A 22,617-nucleotide genomic window follows, 5' to 3' on the forward strand; every position below is an offset into this window, starting at 1 on the left:
TGGTAACCTGTCGCGATGCTCATTCCACTTTCAGCAACGTGCAAAATTTCTAACTTTGAGTGAATGTGGTAAAATAGGTCAACTCCGATGAGAAAGGAAAAAAAGAAAATACATCGACTGAAAGTCAAGCACCGTTGAGATCGCGAATGAGCCTATCCATGCAGCTAAGAAATCGAAGATTTGTGTAACAATTTTTACCGCCACGCCACGTGACAAAGGAGTCCCAGGGAATTAATACCTGTAACCTAAATACGTGCAAACTCACCAACGTTGCTGAGTAATGGAGAAGTTACTCGGATGTCTCTGCTTAACTCTGAAAAAATGAAAGAGGAAGCTCGAATTAATTTAGCAAACTGGATTTTCCATTATTACTGTTGTCTACTTCCATATTTGTTTACCGCGTGTTACGCAATGACAAAAATTAGGTTTCGAATACAGCACGTTGAATCATAAAACAATAATTGAAATAAGTTTTCTTACCTCCTCCGGGTTGCTCCACACTTTACATGTATATCATGTAGTAGTCCTCGTGGCTTCTCAGGTTGTACAGTGGTCACACACTTTTCACACTTTTCACACTTTTCACACTGCAATTAGAATATAATAAAATAACAGGCTAATAAAATAAGAACAGAATATATTGAATAAATACACAAAATTATTGAGCAGCTAAAATCATGTACGATCAAAAGGGACATAGTGATTGAAAATCATATTGAATGTGTACCTTTTAGTTTTATTCACTGCATACCGGGTGTTTCAATTTTTAGTTTGCTGTCAGAGGTCGATTGATTGGATTACGTCATTTGGATCATCGCTGAATGTGGTCGATAGTGCTGCAATATAGTGTGCTCCTGTTAACAGGAGCAAAAATAAGAAAACATTTTATTACATTTATTTTACAAACGTTGAAAAATTACCGTTATTCTTTGTAAATATTACTAAGAAGTGAATACTAATCAATTTTAGCTAACTGACAAATTTCTTAGATTAAAAGTAGCCCAAAGAAATAATCAAGAATGATTTCAAACGTGTACCTGTTTTCTAGTCTTCCACAAATTTGCGAGCTGTTCAACTTCTGCATTTTGTTTTCCAACGTATACTACCAGGGTCACTCAATGCGGATATTTGCTAACCTCGTTCATTCTTGCAGTAGTTTAATTCTGTAATCAGGTGAAGAATAAATCCATAACATTCTCTTAATATCTGATTTACTTAAATATCGATATACTCAATGTTCAAATGCAAGTTTGGTTTGCAGGTAATGAGTTATGCAAAGCTTTGTAAAATCTTACAGATTACCCATAAATCAGTGAAAAATTATTGGGATTGGTATATACTTGTTATTTATATATAATAAAGTCGTCATTTCCGCTACCGAGTGATGTCTTCCAAGATTTATCGACAAGGCCTTTCAATCTAGGTAATCACTAATTTCAATCAACGTTGTTGCAGTCTCTTTCTGCAATCATGTAAGATAACACAATATTTTATTGGTACTTAATGTATCTTTAATAACGATTTGAACAGCATTCAAAATTCACCTGTATCAGAATTCGATAACAGTTGCCGAATTAAATTTGTACTCGAAATTTCGGAACGATTAGTAATGACACTGCGATGTGCTTACTTTTTCTAAACGGTAATAAAGGATTACAAAATGGAGAATTCCTCCATCAATCAACCCCCAAGAAGAAATTCGGAAATAGATGCAATTGCTTAGAGTTTATTCTTACGTAAGAAGCAACGCCATAATTAACCATGCAATCGCATATTCATTTCACAAAAATGTATCCACGTGTGAAACGCGATCCGCGAACAAAAATCCGAGACACAACTCGCACGAAGGTCACCTTCCGCAGGGCCCAGTTATTCAAAATCTTAGAAAGCAACCAACAACGTACGATTATCAGGGCATTTACATTCACAAAACGCTTGTGACTATGCAGCGTAATAAATACACTCGATTCGAAGCCTATTTACACTTTTTGCGTTGTAGTTATCTGCCAAAACAGAATGACAATGAATTAAACTTGCAAACAATGCATCTACGCACTTACCGAGAACCAACCGTACAAACAATAACAAATGACATGCGACGCAGAGAGTCGAGAATCGAAGTCGCTACAAGCTGAAGTTGCACAAAGAATAAACATTTGAGACACGGTAACTCACCTTCGATGTCCTCCTCGGCTGTTTTTGTTTCACTAACTCGTCTCTTTTATGGGTCATACGCTGCATGCCGTTCGTATATCATTCACAATGAGTTTCGTTGGCACTATACACTGATCGAATCACGATAAGCAGCCTTTTTTTTAACCGTAAGGTATCGATGCTTGGCCATGTCCCGAATAGTCAAAGCCTGCACATGCCGATTTGAAATCTCAACTTACGACTTGCGTAGCTCCGCTACGGCTGCTCGGAACTGACTGCCGCCCCGCGGCGCTGGGAAGCGATTCTCGACCGATCGGACTCGCCATGCGAACAACGCACAACGTGGTGAAATTTTCGAAAAATTGGTGTTGCGTGCGGCGTCAGGCGTTGATTGAAATTTTCTGGTGACTTCCAGCTGAATAGAATACGTTGACCGAAGATATGACCAGTCATTTCTGAGGGTCAAATTAGTGGGAAAAGAGTCCTACAAAACGATTCTAATACGAAAAGTTTGCGACTTCTGAAAATCGTGAAAAAAGTATGATCAACTCCTTTGGATTTTTTTAGTCGAGATTTGGCCGATTTTCAAAAATATCTAAATCAATTCTTTGATCTACCACATCAACGTAATTATACGACAGGAATTTGTTGCACGCGGTATTAATACGCCATGAGCTGCATCATTTCGCTTCTCCACTTTTTTCATTTTTTCACACTTTCAATAAAGAATCCTAAATTTTTAAATTCTTCGAGTAAAAATGTAATTGAAATCCACTGACCTAACCACGTGGATTTCGACGCGCGACATTTTGCTGTCGCATCGCTGTCCATTTTCATGAGCGTCTTTCCGCCGCCGACGGCGTTCAATGAAAATCCAGCCTGAAGCTGCGCGACGCTTGAAAACTGTCTCGACCGGGAAGGTGTTTAGAGAGTTGCCGTAGCAAACACCGTCAGGCGTAAATCTAAATTCTTTGATTTTTTTCAGAATAGAATTTACGTAAAAATAGATGAAAAGTAGGAAAAAACCTTGTCTTTTCACAATATATGACTATAGGTCTTGAAGCAATATAAGTTATCGTTAACACGTCTATACGCCACGGTATACCAGTACATACGTAGACTTGCAGATTCTTGTATTTAGATACGTAGCTTTCGTAATAGCATTTTGTGATTCTTATAGAGCGTAATTACTTTTTGCAATCTCGTGTGTCGGCGGTGCTTGTTGTGCTGCACGACATTTGTGCGTGCAGCCAATGGTGCAGGGAAAGCGTTTGTAGAGTTGCCTTTACTCGCAGCGTCAGGGGTTAATTTGAATCTCAGAAACCACTAAACTCAGACTATTGCAATCCAAGCAATTATAACTTTGGCACGGTCGTTAGTTGCATAGTTCAACTTTCAAAATCAATCTGTAATCAATCGCACGAGAATCGCATTGCTTAATTTTATTCTCAATTGTAGAATACTGTCACTTGGTACGCTCGTATGCTGTGCATTTGAATGGTATAAGTCCCAGTAAACCTCATTTGTATAACATCAACTGTTTATTATCGATTTTCTTCTCATGATTTATTACACTAGGAACAAAAATAATATTCTTTCAAATCATAATGCATACTTCTCTTTCGTATTTATAACACAAGGTATAGTATATGTTGAATCAATAATTTCCTCATTGATCCCGTGCATGTAGAAATGATTAATTTAGTGTGTAAAATACTATTGTCTATCCCGCAATACTATTATAAGGTTGAATACGGTTGTAAAGTTTAAAATTCGATATGTAGCCAAAAAGACTATATTGTCTATTGAGCAAAGTTCATCAATTTTTACTTCTGCCGTTTCTGATTTTACTTAGATTTAATCGATATTGCCAAATCTCTAATGATCTCACTTTCAACTTTGTATATTGTCTATAATTTAATTAAGTATAAGATCTTTGTACAAATTAATGTTGAGTGAACATTACTTCCCGTTTAATATGAAACAGTGTAGAAATTCGTGTAAAAACCAATAAACGATTAGAAATTTTCACTCTATAAAATAGTACGATTGGTTGCATGATATTTAGGACGTGTGTATGCATGCATGTTGCATTAAAAACTTCATCAATATTCCTCACACCTAGCCTAGCAGTCGTTAGTGAGCTATACAAGTATATACGTGAAAAAAATAATAGTAGTGATTCGTCTCTTAGAAATCTTGTGCTCGAGCGTGTAAAAAAATTTGTATTACTTTTTCCTCTCCACTGTTAAATGGTTTATACAAGTCTAAATGAATTGCAATGTGTTACGTGTCAAGCACATATCTAATGGTACTCTTACTTATTGCCATTGAAATCAAAAACCGTATTCTTCCCTATTATCCCATGGATTAGGTATCTACTCTCGATTGATACCTTTCTACTAAAGTATACAAATGTTATAAATTATTCGGAACCATGTATCACATGGAATTGCATTGAACAGAAAAAATTAAATATCAAGATCAAAAATTAAATCGTTCTTGAAAACTTCTGTAACAACGTTTGTACCATTTTCATTATCATCATTCCAATGTCGTTTCTCTGTACTCTCATCGTTTCGTTTACTGGAATGAGAGTTGTGATTTTTTTGATTTTCTATATCGATATGCTCAGATTTTTTGTGTACCATCGATTTATCGTAATTTAATATCGGCTTCACATTTTCATGGATGTTATTTTCCGGTGGGGTATTTTTAGGATTAATTTTGTACTTTTCCGCACGCTCCTCACTCTCAGAGTTTTCACTTTCACTAGTTCTACGATCGTGCGCACGTTTTTTATTGCGTAATTTACGCTGGTTCTTCTTACGCTGTCCTAGGATACTTGAGTTGGATCTGTAAAAATATGTAGGTACCTGATTCACCAAGATTCATTCATGTTTAAAGAAATTGTGATAGTCCATTACTTGAAAAAAGTTTTATGGAACAACGCCAAGAAAATAAGTTCAAGGAAAGGGAAGAGAAAAGAAAGGGACAAGAATACGGTAAGAGACTGGCAAATGGTTACCTGTATAATTGGCGAGCAACAACGTCGTTAAAACGAACTGTCTTCTTCAAACTCGAACTTCCAGACTCAGAATTCATTTCTGGAATTGAGTCGGAATGGAAGTCTATGGAAGAAGCAAGCATAGCGCTATCGTCTACGCTTGATTCGGAAACCGAACGTGTGAAGCCATAATTACGACGGGACTTTAGTATACCCTTAGACCTGCTAACGGTACCACGAAAATTTCCTAATTCATCACCGCTACTTTCTGATATTGATCTATGATCGTCGTATCGTGAAGAGTCTGTATCTTCTCGCTCAGCCTCATCGTCTGAATCCAACTGATTTGGCGTTATATTAATCACAATGTCATCGCCTTCTCCGACAACTTCAATCTTCTTATTTGTTTGTGGACAAGGCTGGATCTGAAGAGAAGACGAATATTACTTCAATTCATACTGATTCATTTTCAGGCTATTATCAGGGAAATCAAGCTTAATCGTTACTGGTATACATAAGAAAATGTAATTGCAATAAGGGTTGATAATAACCAAAGTTGCTTATACAACATTGTTAGCTCAGATAAATTTATAACACACAATTATGAAATAAAAAAATCAAGAAAGAAATTCTCATTTTACAGAGAATTGAACATGATGCACCGGTAAGAATGAATAGGTCTTTGTATTTATATTTTCACAAGTTACTTCAGTCGATAAGATCAATATTATCAGTACTAGAATGATGCAACATTGGATTACCTTAATGTGCTATGAAATATTGAGACGTGCTGGAGATTAAACGAGATAATAAATAATCTATTACGCGTCAAGTCTGTGCCACTAAAAAATCAAAACAAACAATGCTATCCCTTTATCTTTGCAAGTAGGCTGAATCAGACTGTAATATGTAATTTTGCAAAGTAGAAAATTGTGAATAATAAACCGTTTGTAATGACTGAATTGAATAAGTGTTAAGTAAATACGTAAACCATTATTTCCAAATGTGTGTGAATAAGGCGTTTCAATAAATTATGCCAAATATTGAATAAGATAAGTCATGGACAGTGATAAATTTGATAAAAAGCAGCACGTTGCTCACCTACTTTACACAGACTGCTTTGAATATAAAGAATGTAACCGGTTTTTAATAGGAAGAGAAAAGTATGAGCATAATAAATAAATTTTACCATAAGTTCATTGAGTTTATTTTTGAGCGAAACAGGGGCGAACAGTTCCCTGAGTTCCATAAACTCCTCGTCGATTCCAACGAAGTACTTAGTCACACCTTCCCTGCGATCTTCTAAGGTGACGGTAAAGACAACATTGTTATCCCAAGGCTCTATGACCAGTGATTCGGGACGAATAGATTCTCGCCCAGTCTTAAAGCACATGGAATAATAAACAGGAAAAAATCCAGCTCCGACCGACGTGAGCAGCACATGAACGCCCGAATTGTCTTTCAGCATTCTGTGCCGTATCGAATCGGGATCGACATTCTTAAGGTGGATAGTAAAAGCGAGGGTCTTATCATACAAATTACAGCTAAAGGCAGGAAGGGAATATTTGACATCAGGTTTCATGAACGCCGGTTCATCAGGCAAGCTTTCGTTACTAGTTCTTAGCGCGGTATCTTCCTCACATTCACCGAACGCACTTTCCCTATCAATAATGGTAACCAGAGCCTTTTTCCCAGCCTCCTCATCGTCGCCAGAGTCTGCCAAAGGGCTGCCATGATCACTGTCGACTCCGCTATCCTCCCTGTTATCACAGAGCGGAACGACACCCCTGAGGACAGGCAGAGTGACGGTGAGCTTCTTGTTTTTAGGGTCAAACTTTGCGCCTCCATTATCTGGATCGACACTATAAGGCAGAGGGAGTTGAAGCTGATACTTAGCGGGTTTCTCGCTCTTCAGCACTACCAGCCGTTCTTGAACGTCGAGCGTGGCATCGCCGGCGCTTTTGAGAAGGGGTAAGTCGATTTCGACGACAAGTGTTTTGGGAATAGTTTTATGAAGCCTGGCATTTTTGTGGTTATGAAAGTCTTGTATATCGACGTTATCCTGATGCTTGACGACGAACTTTGGAGTGGTGTACACGGAGCACTCGCTCTCCTTGCTCCTACCCTCGTCGAAGTACTTGGTCGGAGGCGACGGGCGCTTGGCGGGTTTTTCCAAGGCTTGAAGCTGCTCCTCACGGTTCTTGTCGTAGCTGGTCATCAGCTTCTGATAAATCTCTGGCTCGAGGTCAACGTCGGATGGCTCCATCGGTCGCTCCGACTTCTTTCTGATCACCGTCGGCTGGCTGACACCCTTGAAGCTCATCTTAGGGAACTTGAGGTTGTTCCGGTCAAGCTTGACCTTGAAACTGCTCTCCACACCGTCCAACGCCGTCTGGTTGACCGTCTCTCGGAACTTGGAGTTCTTACTCGCCAAGTGCAGGGTGTCTGGATGGAAAACCACGTCGAAGACGACGCACCGGGCGCTCTTCTTGTCGAGGTCATCGCGGGGGGGAGCCAAGGTGTGAGGAATCGACCATTGCAGCCCTCTGCTACCACCCTCGCAGCTTGGCCGGCTCGAAGGCTTGCCGACACTCGTGCTCTGGCTTATGTTTACGAAGCACTTCCTGCTGCCGTCGACGCTTGTTTTTATTACGTAACCCGGCTCAGGGTTAACGAACGTCACCTCAACGCCTCTCTCTCTCTCCAGCTGCGCGATCTCAGATTGATAGAGTTTCTTGTTCTCGGGGTTGGTCACCTCCTCGGCGTACTCGAATAGGAGTTTCCGGAATTCCTCTTTCTTCAGGCAGTCAGTTATCGTCTCTAGCTCTTCCTTCGTCACGTCCAAATCCTCCCAATTCTTTTTTAAACGCGAGTTGTACACGGCCATCTTCCAGTGGATACTAGTGTAATAGTGTTTGGGTGACTTCGGTGCCTTTAATTTTTAACCACCTACGTAGCAAGTGTATGGGTTTGTATATATATATATATATATATATATATCGGTGAATTCACCCAGAAGTTTCTATTCAATCCGTGCGCAAATAACCACGTGGACCATACAGATGTGCGCAGCTCTGCCGGCCGGCTGGCGGAACTTTTATGAACTAAAAAATGATTTTTAAACGCGAGCGGGACGCCGACGCGACTCAGCATTCTCTCATCGGCTACCCAATCGCGGAATTAAATCTTAACGCTGACGCGATTATTTATTTGCTGAATATCGTCTGTGAACTAGCAGCACTTTTCGATGTCAGCGATTCTACAGACTTAGACTAATGTCGGAATCTTATCGTTGCTATATTGTTGCTGACGGATTATAGATTATACGATATACAGATACTACAGACTGTAATAATCAGAGTTATCTGAAATACCAATTATAGAGTAACTGTCTATAAAAATAAACACTAAGATTACGTGAAATAAATATTTTATATTTACAGGCATAGATATTAACCGAATTACCGAACTTTGTTACATTTAATTAAACTCTCGTTGATTTTTTCTACATGTACATTGTACATGCAATTTTCATACTCGAAGCTCGATCTAAATCTAAGAATTTGAATGAAATTTATTGCAGTTGGTGTAGAAATTATAAGAAATAATAAATATTCTCTATACTCATACGATGTACAAACCAAACATGTTTTTAATGCCTGCAACAAGGATTCGATAGTGATGCAATTATTTTTCTTTGACATTTATCGTATGTAAATTATATCCAATGACTGAGTATCGTAATTGGGTGTTTCATTACTAAAATTGAAGATAGTTACAGTAGTAAAATTCACTGTACCGAGGGCGAAATTATAGTCACGTAAAGTTCATCCACAAAAATTTGTAATTACTTATTTGTTGTTGTTTTTGATCACGTTATGTTATCCGAAGGATTATCAATTCGAAAGTTTCCACTACAGTAAAGCAATAGCATGCGCATATACTTCTTAAATCGAACATTCATTCTTTTATTTTGTGCAGAGGTCACGTCACCTTTCCTCTCTAAAATTAATAACCTATCATCCTTTGTACGCAAACGTAATGTCGATGGTAATCCGATTATGAAATTGCCCTCGAGGCATCTTTGAGACTAACAATAAGTCGTTTTCGCAACTGCCCAGCACGGGAGCACTGTTTACGAGTGAATTTATTATTTTTATTAAATCCGCGTTCAAAGCAGAAGTTTTCAAAAATTAAATAAGAGATTCAGCGTTATTTCATCGAAATAAAATCACAAACAATTTTCAATTTCAATTATTATGTTCCATAGGTTGTGAAAAATTCATAGACACCATGGTCGTTCATTCGCAAATATATAAAGGTGAACGTTCGGATACTCGTATGAACTTCACGATTGAGGAAAAAGTTAGTACAAATCACACCGGGATTTCCGATCTACGGAGGAAGAGGGTGGGGTGGAGGGTCAGGTCCATATGCGGAGGATGTGGGGATTGCTGACTGAGAAGTCTCTGAGAAGTCTGTGACCCACTGGCATTCTCTCCAGTCGCGCGGCAGACTCAAACGTTTAAAATCATTCGCAGCTCAGTGTCAGTTGCACCGCAGTTCTCGGGTGCATCTTAAAAATTTTTTCTATATCGACTGATTGTAGTACTCCGAGTCATGTGAACGAGTGATGATGAGTAAGAATAAACTGCCGAGGATGCGTCGTTCCAACGCTAATTTGTTAACGAGCCTGATTGCTTGTCTCACCGTGGCTTTCATAGTATTTAATAAGGCACTTATGCAGCCGGAACACTTGTCTTCAAAGGTGAGTGTCCGGACGACGACAGACGCCCACAGCTACTCGTCAAGCCTCCGGGTCAATATTTCAAGGAGGGATCATTCTCAGGTGGGTATAAAGTTAATTAAACTTTCGTGTTTAGACTATGGTGCTGGCAGATTTCTATTCCCTTTTACGACGAGTAATAGTCAGTAAAATTAACGAGCTGACATGGAGAATTACGCATGTGAAATAAATGTTGGGAATTGAAGTATAACTCGATGCATGTGAAATAAGTTTATGAAAAAGAATTCATTAATTGAGCAGTCATATACATACTGCTGCCCTAAGATTATAAATTATCGACACATTTTTTTTTTCGTTTGCATCCTTTGTTCGACAATTTTTCTATATGTATTGCTACTTGTAATGTTATATTAGTCAGTTTCGTGCACTTTATTCCGAATTGGGCAAGACAATTTTCCTGTATCGTATACATTACTTTCTATAAAACTTCAGTACAAAGTGAATAAAAAATACAGATATTCTGTTTTCTGGAATAACTAGTGCGTGCGTAGAAATAATGCAATTGTTAAGATTAGAGAGCGTGACATTGGGGTTGAAAGGCGTAGAGTAAACATTTCACTTAATATCATAAACTATAGGTAGACTTACATGCTATTACCGTAGTTTCTTTAAAAGAATCATGAATGGTATAGCGAATGTTAATACGCGAAAACGTGCGCATTTCGTCATGCAAAATTTGCGCGTCACTTCTGTATTAGTGCGCGAATCGTATTAACATTTATACGTTATGTTTACTCACGCATGGTTTCAAACCGACGTATTACGCAATTCAATTATCTCACTTGATTCAGAAGCTTTTAGATGTTGCACAAGAATGTGAAAAGCGCCTTACGAAGCTCGTGAGAAATTCATTTACACGTAACTCGATTTGCAGCACTCGATGCATTCTTCTGGAATTCATTGTCGGTGGAATTTCTGATTGTACTCCGAATTACACTCGCAGCTCGAAATAAAAAATCCAACAGTTTTTGGCGTTACAGATCATACCCATCCATCGAAGCGTTGAAATCCCTAGATAATTAAAAACAGTGTATAACGGAAACTCATTTCTTCAAAAAAAGCAGTTTCATTTTATCCACATTCGGAATAATCATTTTTTACGAACCACACATTCCGACATTCAGGTTAAGGCTTTTTTCGTTGTGACATACGCGCATCCATCTACGTGCATGGGATGCCGATTGCATAATATGCTCTGTCAAACTGCACGTTCGGTTGCAGGCATATCGACACGTGACCCCGTCTTTAGCCGAGCTAGGAGGTCGCCGAAGTGTCCCAGAAATGAGTGAGAACACGCTGATGGTAACGCGGATTTTTGGTGCTGGATCAGAACTTTTGGTTCTCATTTTGCAACGACTTCAGGGACGGAATGCTTTCAAGCACATCAGGCTGCCTTCCGGAGACGATAATCTTCTCACTACGCTTCAGCAGGTGAGTCAGAGCGGCTGATATTTGATTTGCGATGGTCTAGTTGCTTTGGGTTACTTCGATGAAAAATCAACTAAGCGCAATCGTGATTATATTTTTCATCATTTTCCTTTAATTTGTCCTCCAGATCTGCGGGTAGGTTCTGTTCATTCTTTTGGAATTTTATTAGTCTTTTATGACTTTATTCCGTGTCATTGAATATCATCCTCGAAACGATATCGCATGCTTGTACCATAATTGAAATTATCCATTAAGCACGCACATTATTTGACACGCAAGTAAATTTTACAAGGGCAACCAGTATATTTAAGGATTAAGTTTTTCAATAAACGCTTTATACGTGATCATTATAAACACCTTTCTATGTATATACCTAGCTGATGTTGTTTCGTGTAGGTATAATATAATTTATCCATTACGCAACGCGTGATTTTACCGCCAGCATTCACGTCTTCGGCATATCATTATACATACGTATATGTTGATGACATGCTTAGGAAGGTCAAGTTTGCTGCTGATTAAAATTTTAATTCTGTCTAGTTTAGTCTAACATTTTTTTCCTGGGTGAAATCTGCCCTTGAATTTGAATGTGACATCGCTGCTCCTCCAGCTCAAGTAACTTGGTTAATCTTAAGGTAACAGTCTTGATTCCAAATGAATCGGAAACACACATCTCAACACAGATACCAGTTCCAAAAAGTCATCAAAAATTCCATAAGATCAAACGGTCTTTTGAAATGCGTAAAAATGTGATGCAATTGATTCCAATCGCCGTATATCAACCATAATCGTAAAAGCTCCTGTATTTTCACCTACCAGTACAGTAAACTAGAGTAAACTCAGATCATTATTGAGTTAGATATTCCCAGTGGCGATTTCTTGTCACTACTCGAAGAGGGAAAGCTGATCGCGATAGCGATTTGCAGTTGCCACATACGGTCAGACCAGTTCGTTTCATAGTTTCCTCAGTTGGGATAGCTGGTAGTTCAGGTACCATTTGAAGCGTGCGAATGATCCTTTCTGTTAGGAAAGCTAGAGCTGTAGGATATTTCTCGATAATCGCTTGCCGAGAATATCGTTTTTTCCATCTATTTATCCATCTTTCAATTTTTACTTTCACAAATAACCTGCAGACGATAAATCAATGCAACCTATTCAGCAGCTGCGTGAGGAATGGTGTTGTCATGTGAATGACTCGAATTACCATAAACCGCTAGCTTGTGCAGCTCGAATGTCGACTTAATAAACCTGCAGTATATTAATCGTACTATCAACTTAGTCTTGGAAAGGTTATTAAGTTATTAAATGTGTTTATGAACGACCTTGAATTTATATCCTCATTCAAACATTATTTATATACCGATCAATCGGTATATATGCCACTCTGACATTTTACATTCTCGTGTATGAGAAGAGTCATGTAATTGCGAGGAGATTCTCCTTCGACGCAGTTGATTATTCACGTCACGATCGTAGATACTTAATACGTACCTATCTTGAATACTTCTCGTCAATCAAGGCCGTAAAAAGTGTAGGCAAGTTCTCATTGTGCAACCGATAATATTCTCAGGAGCTTCTCGTCGAAGATATCACCACCATCATCAGGCAAGAGGCTGTTCCGTTGACCTTTGACGCTGATGTCCGATTCCTCAATTTCTCAGCCTTCGGACGACAGGCTCCAACTTACATTTCCATGGTCAGGGACCCACTCGACCCTAAAGTACTGCGAAGGTATGACTGATCTTGAACCAAATTACGACCCTGATAAAAAAAACGCGATCTTACCGTCTTTGGCAACGTCTAATGATTTCATTTCGTCATATCGACGAGTCGTATGTTAGAGAAAAAGATGAATTCTTCGTTCCATCTACAAGTGTGAGAAAATAACACGAAGAATAATAATTCTATGACTTTCACGGCTCAATCTTGAGTATCGATCTTTGATTTATCGTCGTACTCTGTGTAGAATGCGTTGACTATCCACTTGATTATAACTGGCACATTTTAAATACATACCTCAAAGTTCTATCGAATAAAGCACATGCGGCATGTTATCGACGATTACCAATCAAACGTTTCACTTATGTAATTCGGTTGTAACACCTATTTACATTTACAGGTTTCAGAAAGATGACGCTGCTGAGTTAAGGTATTGCGGAGCAATCGCCCATTTTTGTGGACAGGATCCACGATGCACGTAAATATATATGCATTTTTTATTCATTATGCCAATTGCACAAGTTTTATAGTAATAGAAAAGCTCATCCATACCCATTTTCCACGGAAACAGAAACTCTCCCACACTTTTATCTTCTATCTTGATCGCTTCCGGTTTGAACAGGATCAGGTTCCTTACATCTCACTGGAGACTCCATATTATCTCCAGGTTCACATTGAGTCATGATACTTTCACTTACACTCTGCAGTCCCTCCCTCCACTGTCGTTTCCAGGTGAATAAGTTAATGAACTGAATGAACTTTTGTAAACCAACTGAATCACAGTCTGGTTAGTATCACCAAAAACGAATGATTGGTTTGGTATAAATTATGTATTCACGTACCAATCGCTTCGTTGTGGATGAACCTCGAGACTGAAGTTATGGTGTGAAATAAACCGTTACGTAAACCCAACTCGTAAGAACAACCCGATGATCGCGTTTCTCAAAGTGCGTTACCTACATAATTACTGAACCAAGCAATGTGGACACCCGCCCACAAATCGTCTTGCGTTTCTCGATAATCTTTTTCATCCTTCGCTGTTGCGTAATAAGCAAAAGAAGTGGTTCTGAGTCAGGCCTCAGTTCCCGGTTATATGAACAATGGATCAAGTTCAATATTTGCGACCCGATTCCCATGACATTTTCAATCAAGCTGTAGGGTGTCTTTCGCGATTGCGTAGCCGCACGAACCGCTTTCTTCCCCGACATCAGTGTCTGGATAAAATTATGACCTGTCCATGAGTGTGATAGCTTTTTTGATTTACGTCCGATTATTTTCAGACACGAAAATCGCACCTGGGCAATGGCCGAAGCTCAAGCCAATGTTGAACGGTGGTATCCTGTCGTTGGACTGCTCGAGTACATCGAACCTACGCTGAAAATTCTTGAACGTAGTTTCTCCTACTTCTTCAAGGGAGCCACGGATGTTTATTCGGAATTACGTGAGTTCAGTATTGTCTAATCATTTCTAAACTTGTGTTGCATTCTTATGTTGCTTGTCTGACCGTTGGAAAAAATAAAAGGCAAAGTTATGCGTTTACATTATATTTCTTTGAAACCTTGTTGTCGTGCGGTTTGCGAGAGTCAGTTGAACAAATGAATTAAGTTTTCTTATCATTTCAGAGGTGAAAAAAAAGATTGGGATACCATGGAAGCCGAAAATGCGGACTACATTGGAGGGGAAACATCTGATGGGACCACTGGCAAAGGAAGTGGAATTTTATCTGTGGTTGAAATCGCGGCTGCTTTGTCAGAATTGCGGCAATGGTTGAATTCGTTTCCAAAGGATCCAGATTTATTTAGAAGATTGAAAAAAGATATGAATGATTGTGCTGATAACGAAGTCGAAGAATTCGATCGAACGATGTCAAATGACTCGAAACTGGAAAGTGTGTGTTTGAACGAAGTTTACTCAGTAGAGTATTTAAAAAGAATTGACTATTTTTTTTTCGAAACACATTGAAAAATCGTCAGAGTATCCCTAAATAAAGGCCCTGTTGAAATATGAGCACTTAATATTATTATTAAACAGTGGCGATTATCAATTATCTATTTCCATTTAAATAACATGCGAAAATTTTTTCTGAACTTTGGAATTTTACTACTCGTAAACGAATCACTGTACAATAATAAATAAGATAGATTTTTGCAGGAAATAGAACGCATTTTTATATTATATTATTATTATTATATTGTTACATCATTATTTTAAGGCGAGTCGTTTCGAAGTTATAAAGCCTCAACCATGGAACTGTTGAAAATAATATTACATCATTGTTTTGAAAATTAAGGGCTCATATTTTAACAGGATCCATATTTACGGATACTCTAACGATTTTTCAATTTCCATTGAGAAAAAATATTCGATTTCTTCGAACACTCTAATGTTGGGTCATGCAAGACTATAGAGGGGGTAACATTCTTTAGTTTCATCACAGTCACGATACGATGAACATTCCTTCGATTAACGAAAAAGGCTGAGGTGATGACCAATGAATTTTCGACACTATGCACAAACGCACTATTCGATGACACTCGGGTTCCATTGGATCCTGTTGTTATTAGATTAGAAGAAATATATCTGACTGCTGGATGCTGCCCGATAAATAACGTAAGACTGAATTAGCTTGTAGCTCATCTTCCACTTTCATGTATATCAACAAGATGCGCATATATGTCATTTATAAAGAACAAATGCTGTGTAGCCCCAATTTCTCGTGGGTTTTGTGATATTTTTGACGTAAAATAAAAGGTTTTGAGAACAGAACGAAGTAAAATTAATTATTTCTCACTGTGCCAAAAGTTAAAGATTTCGAAAACTTTCCATTTGATTTAATTATAAGCACACCGAGAAATAATTCACAGCGTAACTGATGAACAGTAGGTTACTTAATTTTGTTTGAGTACTAAGCAAGTCTATCCATTCTGGATCGTGAAACTATACTGAAGTTCGTTGAAAGAGCTGGAAAAATTTGTACGAGCACAATGGTCAACGGTTATTTACCATTTAGTATTTGTGGTTAAAGCTAACAAAGCGTTTTTAAACATATACATCGAAGTCAGTGATATGCTGAAGAACATTAGATCTATTGTTAGACGTGCCAAAGCTGGTCCATGAATTTTTTAGCGGCCAGAAACATTTACGCTAATTTTAAGCGAAGCACTAGACTTATTGATTACATTCTCGATTAATGACGACAGGGAAAGTATTTGCAACAGCAATTGATTCGGGTCAAAGGTAAATGATAAAAGTGTTTATTTCACTGGCAAGTGGAGTGATAAGAAACCTAAATGTGAGTTTCAACGATCATAATGAGTTGCTGGTTAGTACAGTCTTTAAACGTTGTTGAAGCTTTCATTATTCAGAGCCTCCTCCGTGGGAACTGTCGGCAAATTACAAGAAGTTGAGATCAATGGTTATAAAAATCGACCAAGTATAACATCCATGGCGGTCATCCATTTTGTGATTCAATTATTGCCTTGTATCACGTTGATACTAGCGCAGCCCCAATATCCTAACGTCAATATAAACTTTTTAGGTCAACCATACGGTGAGTAATTCTGTAAAGATAATGTTTATGCGTTTTCATTTCCATGTTGCACAAGCTGGTTAATCAACACACGTCACGTGATGTATGATTCGTGGCCTTTAGGTGTAATACCTCACTAATATTATGTGTCAATTCACTCGCGTGAACATTTATAAAACTAGACTGCAACCAATCGTTTAGCTTTTTCGTACCGTCATTTTCAGGTGCAGCTTATAAAGTGAATCTGCCTGCATCACAGCCCTGTTTAGTGCGTGGCCAATCACTCACAAGAAGAGATGACTACACGTAAGCTTGTATACTTTCAAACGTTGATGAAATAATTAAGGAAATTCACGAAAGAAAGCCGGTGCGTTTGAATCATCCTCAATTTTCTTTTTTACGTTTCACACAGGTACACATCGGGTATCGGTGGTTACAAGGTTCACACACGAGCGCTTCTATGGATTGACGCTTTAATGATTTGCCAAGAAGAAGGCGGGCATTTGGCTGTCCTTAACTCCGTAGCCGAAGCAAATGCAGTCACTCAGCTGGTTAAGGACTCACCGGCCATAATTGGATCACCTTTACCACATTTTGTCGGCATTGGGTTTCACGACCTTTATCGCGAAGGTAGATACTTCACAATTCACGGCCAGACATTATCGGAAGCTGGATATTCAAAGTGGCCGCCTGGAGAACCAAACAATATATGGAACAACAAGCCGGAAAATTGCGGATCCTTGGACGAAAATGGGCAACTCAATGATATCGGCTGCGATGTTCAAATTGGTTTTGTATGCGAGCTGCCAATGTATTGATGAAGATCTGGATCGAAAGTGACTGATCTTTATTCACAGATAATATGACGTTAACGATTTAAAGTCTGTAGCTACGACTAAATGAGGACTCGATAGATTTCAAACATCATTATACAAGCGTATTATAAGTTAACGGAAGCGTGGTCCAAAAATGTACTTTGAATACTTGAATAAACATTGCATACTTACGAATCACATGACTTTGCGCTACATTTTGATGCGCTTCATTCATCATGGTCTCGAACGATGAACGATGACAGTATTTTGTGAATCGAATTCATCATACTGGTTTAAACTGGAAACATTTCAAGTCAAAGGTTAGCGATAAAGATGTTTATTTTACTCTTCGGGGATGAACAGTTATATAACAAAAGTGATTCAGGGAATCAATGTACATCATAACAGCTGTTGGTTATCTAGTAGCGAATCGTCGAAACTCTCAGTCCACTTTGGGACGGCTGAAAGAGATATCAAGACCAATATAAACTTTGAATATATCAGCAATGGCGATTATCTCCGTTATACTTCAAATATCGCTGTACATCACAGTGACAATAGCACAACAACAATCCACGAATCCTAGTGTAAGCTGGCTTTACCGTCCATCAATCGGTGAGTGATATTCGATTAAATGATGTTGCTGCACGACTTTCAAGTGAGCACCCGTAAGGTCTGCAAGCAACAAACATTTATCAGAAATGCATGATAGAGGTCACGTATAATTGCCGCAGAAGCTTATCCAGAATTTTTGAATTCCACTTGCCTTTGCTAATGTCTTGATACTTTGCTGCAGTATATAACCTGGATTTACGTCACACGTTGCTGCCACCTCAACAGCAAAGAAATCAGTCGATTGCCGTGCGAGACGACTACACGTGAGCTTTTACTGTCGATAGTTGGTCAAATATATTACCGTATTTTATTTAATGGATATCCGCGCTGCTGCACGGTGTCACGTCTAAATAATACAAGTAAATGATAATATTCGCAAAATCAACACACAATGTCAACATTTTAATTTTCAACACGCCATAATCTTAACGTAATGTTGAGTCGAAAAAATTAAAATTTCTGCAAGGTACGATTTAAATTCTATAATCATTATCAGCGAAAGGTGACATTAACTTCGAACTCCGTATCACGGGGGCATAAACGATACCATAAAACACCATCCCGTACCAAAAGCGTGTTTATGTTTATTTGACGTGTGTCGAGATAAATTACGTTGAATGTGTGAGTGTTGAATCGACGTGTTGAATTCTTTACACCTTATTTAGAAATGCAGTCATTTGCAGCACTCGTCTTAGGAAGTTTCATTGATAATCTGTCAACGCATCCACATAATTTTCTGAATGCCCACTGCACGCAGGTACGTTCCGGGAATCGGTGCCTACAAAGTTCACACGCGAGGGGTTCCATGGAACGAGGCTCGAAAGACTTGCGACGAGGAGGGTGGTCACTTGGTCATCCTCAACTCCGTTACCGAGGCGAAAAAAGTTACTGAGCTTTTCAAGAAAGCGGAACGATTTACTGGGTCCTCTTGGCCAGATTGGGTCAGCATTGGATTTCATGATCTTTACGCAGAGGGCGAACACGTAACCATCCATGGTCAGACGTTGGCGAAGGCTGGCTTCAGTGAATGGGTGGCCGGAGAGCCCAACGACCTTGGCAAGCGGGAGAATTGCGGGTCCTTGTACAAAAATGGTCGACTGAACGACCATGAATGCGTTACTCCATTGGGATTCATATGCGAGCTACCGATTGATTAAAAAAAACGCCGAGCAGAAGATCGGTCTTTAATATTGGATAGTGTCAGATTAAGAGACATAAATATGTAACATTGTAATATATTAGAATTGATGCAAACCTGAATTACTTGAAATTGGTGGATGGAGATACTTTTCCATACAGCGCTTGCAAAGTATGACGTCGCGCACGGGCTGAAGTGCGGAAAACGTTCCATTCCCGCTCTGTTTATTCCCCGTTCTGTATATTCTACGTGCAATATCACCGCGCGAGTCACAAAGAGACATTAATTATAGTCACCGCTCATGACCGTCCATAGAATTGTCACTTAACGTCAATATATGGGCTTAGTTTTTTAATCGAAATTCAACTGTCTTTAGATTTTTCAAGTAAATCTTCTCTAGTGACGGTGACCGCAGAATATTACGAAACGCAATATTATGAAACGCAAACTGTATACAGGGTTCCTTATCCCCGATCTCCTCCTTGTGAAGAATCTTCGTGTAGTTACTTGTTTATGCCTCAACACAGCTATTGGCGGAAAGTGAGATAGAATATAATATGAATATAAAAAGCGTCGTATCAGCATCATGATGATATTATTTCTTTACTATTTTTTGTATAAAAAAATTGATTAACATGAGTAAAATGAATAAAGAATCTTATAAGTATGAGAACTTTCGGTTTTGCTAATGATTACGAGTGAGACTTCGAGTTCTTCTGATTGGTACAAAGTTCGAACCCGGATGAAAAATATTCGTGAAACAGAATATCTTTCTTCTCATTGGCATGAAATGCAATTAATATTTTCTCAAATCTATTAGTTCAAGTGACGTCGAAAGTTGGCATACCTCGAAATGCTCCATGCGTAACGAGATTATTTTCTTTCGATGTTTCAAATAATTCTATAGAACTTTTCCCGTAGCATAGGAAAAAACATGTTATTCAAAATTTAATCTACTGATGAACTATTCGAATGTGCGATTAATTTGCAAGAGCCAGTCAAAATAGAAAAGAGATACAACGTAGGTAGGTTGTTGAGTCGCAGGTACCTCCTGGGCTTCCAATTAAAGTAGAATGATCAATTTTATAATATTCAATTTACTTTCATAGATAATAGATACGGGTATACGCAAGACCGTGCAATAATATATATGGCGTCTTGGGAACAGAGGCTCAAGCGATGGCCCGAAACCCAGGTATAATGCGTCTGAATGTTCTTTTCTTTTCTTGATGTTTTAAACGAATATTTCGCAACCAAATGTTGGATAATAATCTTAATTATACCTTAAAAATCCAAACTTCCTTACAACATTTCTACGAGACTTTCTAGCATTGTTCCTGCTGTTCCACGGACTGTAACGCCCGAAACGCATCGAGCATTATGATATCTGCTGATTCCCGAAATTCATGGTTAGCACGTACGATTGGAATTCATTCTGCTTTATAAATCATCCTAATTTTCTGTTGAGTTGCACTACTCGAATCGAAAGCTGTAAGAGTCACGACGGACCAGAGACTTGAAATGCAGCACGACTGACGTGTGAAAAGGAAGGTGACCACCTAGCAGTTATAAATTCCATACACCGATATCGATGAATATCGATGTGTGCCGTCAAGAAATGATAAATTGACGTTGATGAGGTCGAAAATTGATGCAAATATGAACCTTTGCTTTGTCTTACTCCGAACGTTTAAATTTATTCAACCAGATATGCCGACGAAGATAACCCGCAGTTGCGATATATTTGTTTTGAGATGCGTTATACACTTACATGATTGAAGTTATGTTCTGCACACTGGCTGCAGTAAGGCAACAATTGCTCTGCCCTACCTTGTGAGTAGTTTTGGTTCAACATTTTTGTTTCGAGAGCTTGCCCAGCTTTTGAGTTTTGTAAAGCTTCGTGAAAGCCTTTTTTACAAGGTTGACACTGGGAAGTAACTACATGTTTGTTACACCTACAACATAATAGAGCTGATTGGGACTTCCAGAACGGTACGATGATATCACAAAGATGGTATTTGAACTGCGCAATTTTTATAATTGAGCAAAACAGCACTGGCAGTTGGTATAAAATGATTATCGGATTATGTTTTGTAGTGAATAGGGTGCTGAGGTCATGCCGTCGTGTTATTCCGTGACTTTGTTATTCTCACTGACTCTTCTGATAGGTTCTGATAACCCGAGGTTGACGAGATTAGAATATATGCCGCATTATGTTAATCTTAATCCTGTCGAAACCGAACTCCATCGAGGTCAGAGGTAAACGATAAGTTCGAGCGATACAATACTTAAAAATAACTCCTATAATATAAAACAGTCGTTGGTGCAGCTGACACATGGTTGAAACTTTTATTCGACTGTTCGAGGGCTGAAAGAGACGTCAAGACCACTTCCAGTCTTCTATACATCTGGGTATCAGCAATGGCGATTATCTTGGTTATACTTCAAATATCGATGTGTATTACACTGACGATGGCACAACAACCTGCATCCACTAATTCAAGTGTGATTTTGCTTGATCGACCGACATTTAGTGAGTGATTTTCGTTGAAAATATGCTACTACTTATTTTTGCGCGATATAAAATATCCAAAACTCAAATTCTTTCCATTTGTATTTTCGATCTGCAGGTTTGCCTGTGAACGACCTTGGCCATCTCACTTACCTCTTGATATTCTGTTATAGTTTATAACGTGGGTTCGCCTTACACGTCACAGCTACCCCATCCACGATGGAATCAGTCGACTGCCGTACGAGATGACTACACGTAAGAAAGTTTATCCCGGAAGGCAATACGTCTGTGAGACTCTTAATTTTTTTGATTGGCACGAAATTCGGGATGATATGAATAATGTCCCGCGAAAGGATGTTTTTTCGCTCGTTTGTATTTATGGTAATTAATCTTTTCGCAAACATCAGGTCAAGTAACCTCGGAAGTTGGTATACCTCAAAACGCTCAATATCTCTTTCTTATTTTGATTGGACCTTGCAAATTATTAGCACATTCTAATAGTTAATTAGCTGGTTGAAAATTAAATAACAAGTTTTCTTCCTGTGCTACCGGGATAGCTCTATAAAACTATTTGGAATGTCTGAGAAAAAAAATTTCATGATGCATGCCAACGCAGGTACCTCTTGCGTTTTTAATTGAAGTAAAATACTCAATTCATTATTCACTTCATTTTCATAATCAATCATTAAGGGACTATCTCAAGACTATTGGAGTAAAGGCTTGCTGAATAACGGCAAGCCTTGGATATGGGATAAACATTTTCCTAGCGCTAAAACTATTCAAAGCAGAGGGTCGTGCCTACGGAGACTTTTTTTTAGAATGCCACGATCTACAACATGTAAATAATCAGGACGATCTCACTGAAACCCAAGTCCCATAAGAGTATTATGGGG

At 38.6% G+C, this 22,617-nt stretch overlaps 4 protein-coding genes across 4 annotated transcripts; 3 read left to right on the forward strand and 1 right to left on the reverse strand.

Moving 5' to 3' along the window:
* Positions 1–3,700: 3,700 nt before the first annotated feature.
* On the reverse strand, positions 3,701–8,104 carry LOC124405461 (protein kintoun). Its single transcript, XM_046880355.1, has 3 exons — positions 6,351–8,104; positions 5,183–5,586; positions 3,701–5,010 (listed from the first exon to the last, which is right to left on the reverse strand). Exons 1-3 carry the CDS (start codon positions 8,046–8,048, stop codon positions 4,626–4,628), a joined length of 2,487 nt encoding a protein of 828 aa, XP_046736311.1. The 5' UTR covers positions 8,049–8,104; the 3' UTR covers positions 3,701–4,625.
* A 1,447-nt stretch (positions 8,105–9,551) lies between these two features.
* Positions 9,552–15,019, forward strand: LOC124405402 (uronyl 2-sulfotransferase-like). Its single transcript, XM_046880270.1, has 6 exons — positions 9,552–10,010; positions 11,190–11,399; positions 12,967–13,127; positions 13,516–13,593; positions 14,396–14,556; positions 14,738–15,019. Exons 1-6 carry the CDS (start codon positions 9,795–9,797, stop codon positions 14,884–14,886), a joined length of 975 nt encoding a protein of 324 aa, XP_046736226.1. The 5' UTR covers positions 9,552–9,794; the 3' UTR covers positions 14,887–15,019.
* A 1,404-nt stretch (positions 15,020–16,423) lies between these two features.
* Positions 16,424–17,500, forward strand: LOC124405403 (hemolymph lipopolysaccharide-binding protein-like). The gene is made up of 3 exons (XM_046880271.1): positions 16,424–16,665; positions 16,869–16,950; positions 17,057–17,500. Exons 1-3 carry the CDS (start codon positions 16,560–16,562, stop codon positions 17,460–17,462), a joined length of 594 nt encoding a protein of 197 aa, XP_046736227.1. The 5' UTR covers positions 16,424–16,559; the 3' UTR covers positions 17,463–17,500.
* A 391-nt stretch (positions 17,501–17,891) lies between these two features.
* Positions 17,892–20,066, forward strand: LOC124405404 (hemolymph lipopolysaccharide-binding protein-like). Its single transcript, XM_046880272.1, has 3 exons — positions 17,892–18,074; positions 18,256–18,337; positions 18,832–20,066. The coding sequence occupies exons 1-3, from the start codon at positions 17,966–17,968 to the stop codon at positions 19,229–19,231; spliced, it is 591 nt and encodes a 196-aa protein (XP_046736228.1). The 5' UTR covers positions 17,892–17,965; the 3' UTR covers positions 19,232–20,066.
* The last annotated feature ends 2,551 nt before the right edge of the window (positions 20,067–22,617 follow it).

Source organism: Diprion similis, chromosome 4 (assembly GCF_021155765.1).
Source record: "Diprion similis isolate iyDipSimi1 chromosome 4, iyDipSimi1.1, whole genome shotgun sequence".
In the NCBI taxonomy this organism is placed as follows: domain Eukaryota; kingdom Metazoa; phylum Arthropoda; class Insecta; order Hymenoptera; family Diprionidae; genus Diprion; species Diprion similis.

Bases quoted from the DNA above. Each gene is read 5' to 3' on its own strand.
- LOC124405461 (XM_046880355.1), bottom strand. From the start codon at position 8,048: ATGGCCGTGTACAACTCGCGTTTAAAAAAGAATTGGGAGGATTTGGAC. The intron at 5,587-6,350 runs GTAAAATTTATT...TCTTCTCTTCAG, and splicing joins ATAAACTCAATGAACTTATG to ATCCAGCCTTGTCCACAAAC. The intron at 5,011-5,182 runs GTAACCATTTGC...ATATTTTTACAG, and splicing joins GTTGCTCGCCAATTATACAG to ATCCAACTCAAGTATCCTAG.
- LOC124405402 (XM_046880270.1), top strand. From the start codon at position 9,795: ATGATGAGTAAGAATAAACTGCCGAGGATGCGTCGTTCCAACGCTAAT. The intron at 10,011-11,189 runs GTGGGTATAAAG...GTTCGGTTGCAG, and splicing joins CAAGGAGGGATCATTCTCAG to GCATATCGACACGTGACCCC. The intron at 11,400-12,966 runs GTGAGTCAGAGC...TAATATTCTCAG, and splicing joins TTCTCACTACGCTTCAGCAG to GAGCTTCTCGTCGAAGATAT.
- LOC124405403 (XM_046880271.1), top strand. From the start codon at position 16,560: ATGGCGGTCATCCATTTTGTGATTCAATTATTGCCTTGTATCACGTTG. The intron at 16,666-16,868 runs GTGAGTAATTCT...CGTCATTTTCAG, and splicing joins CTTTTTAGGTCAACCATACG to GTGCAGCTTATAAAGTGAAT. The intron at 16,951-17,056 runs GTAAGCTTGTAT...CGTTTCACACAG, and splicing joins ACAAGAAGAGATGACTACAC to GTACACATCGGGTATCGGTG.
- LOC124405404 (XM_046880272.1), top strand. From the start codon at position 17,966: ATGGCGATTATCTCCGTTATACTTCAAATATCGCTGTACATCACAGTG. The intron at 18,075-18,255 runs GTGAGTGATATT...ACTTTGCTGCAG, and splicing joins GCTTTACCGTCCATCAATCG to TATATAACCTGGATTTACGT. The intron at 18,338-18,831 runs GTGAGCTTTTAC...CACTGCACGCAG, and splicing joins GCCGTGCGAGACGACTACAC to GTACGTTCCGGGAATCGGTG.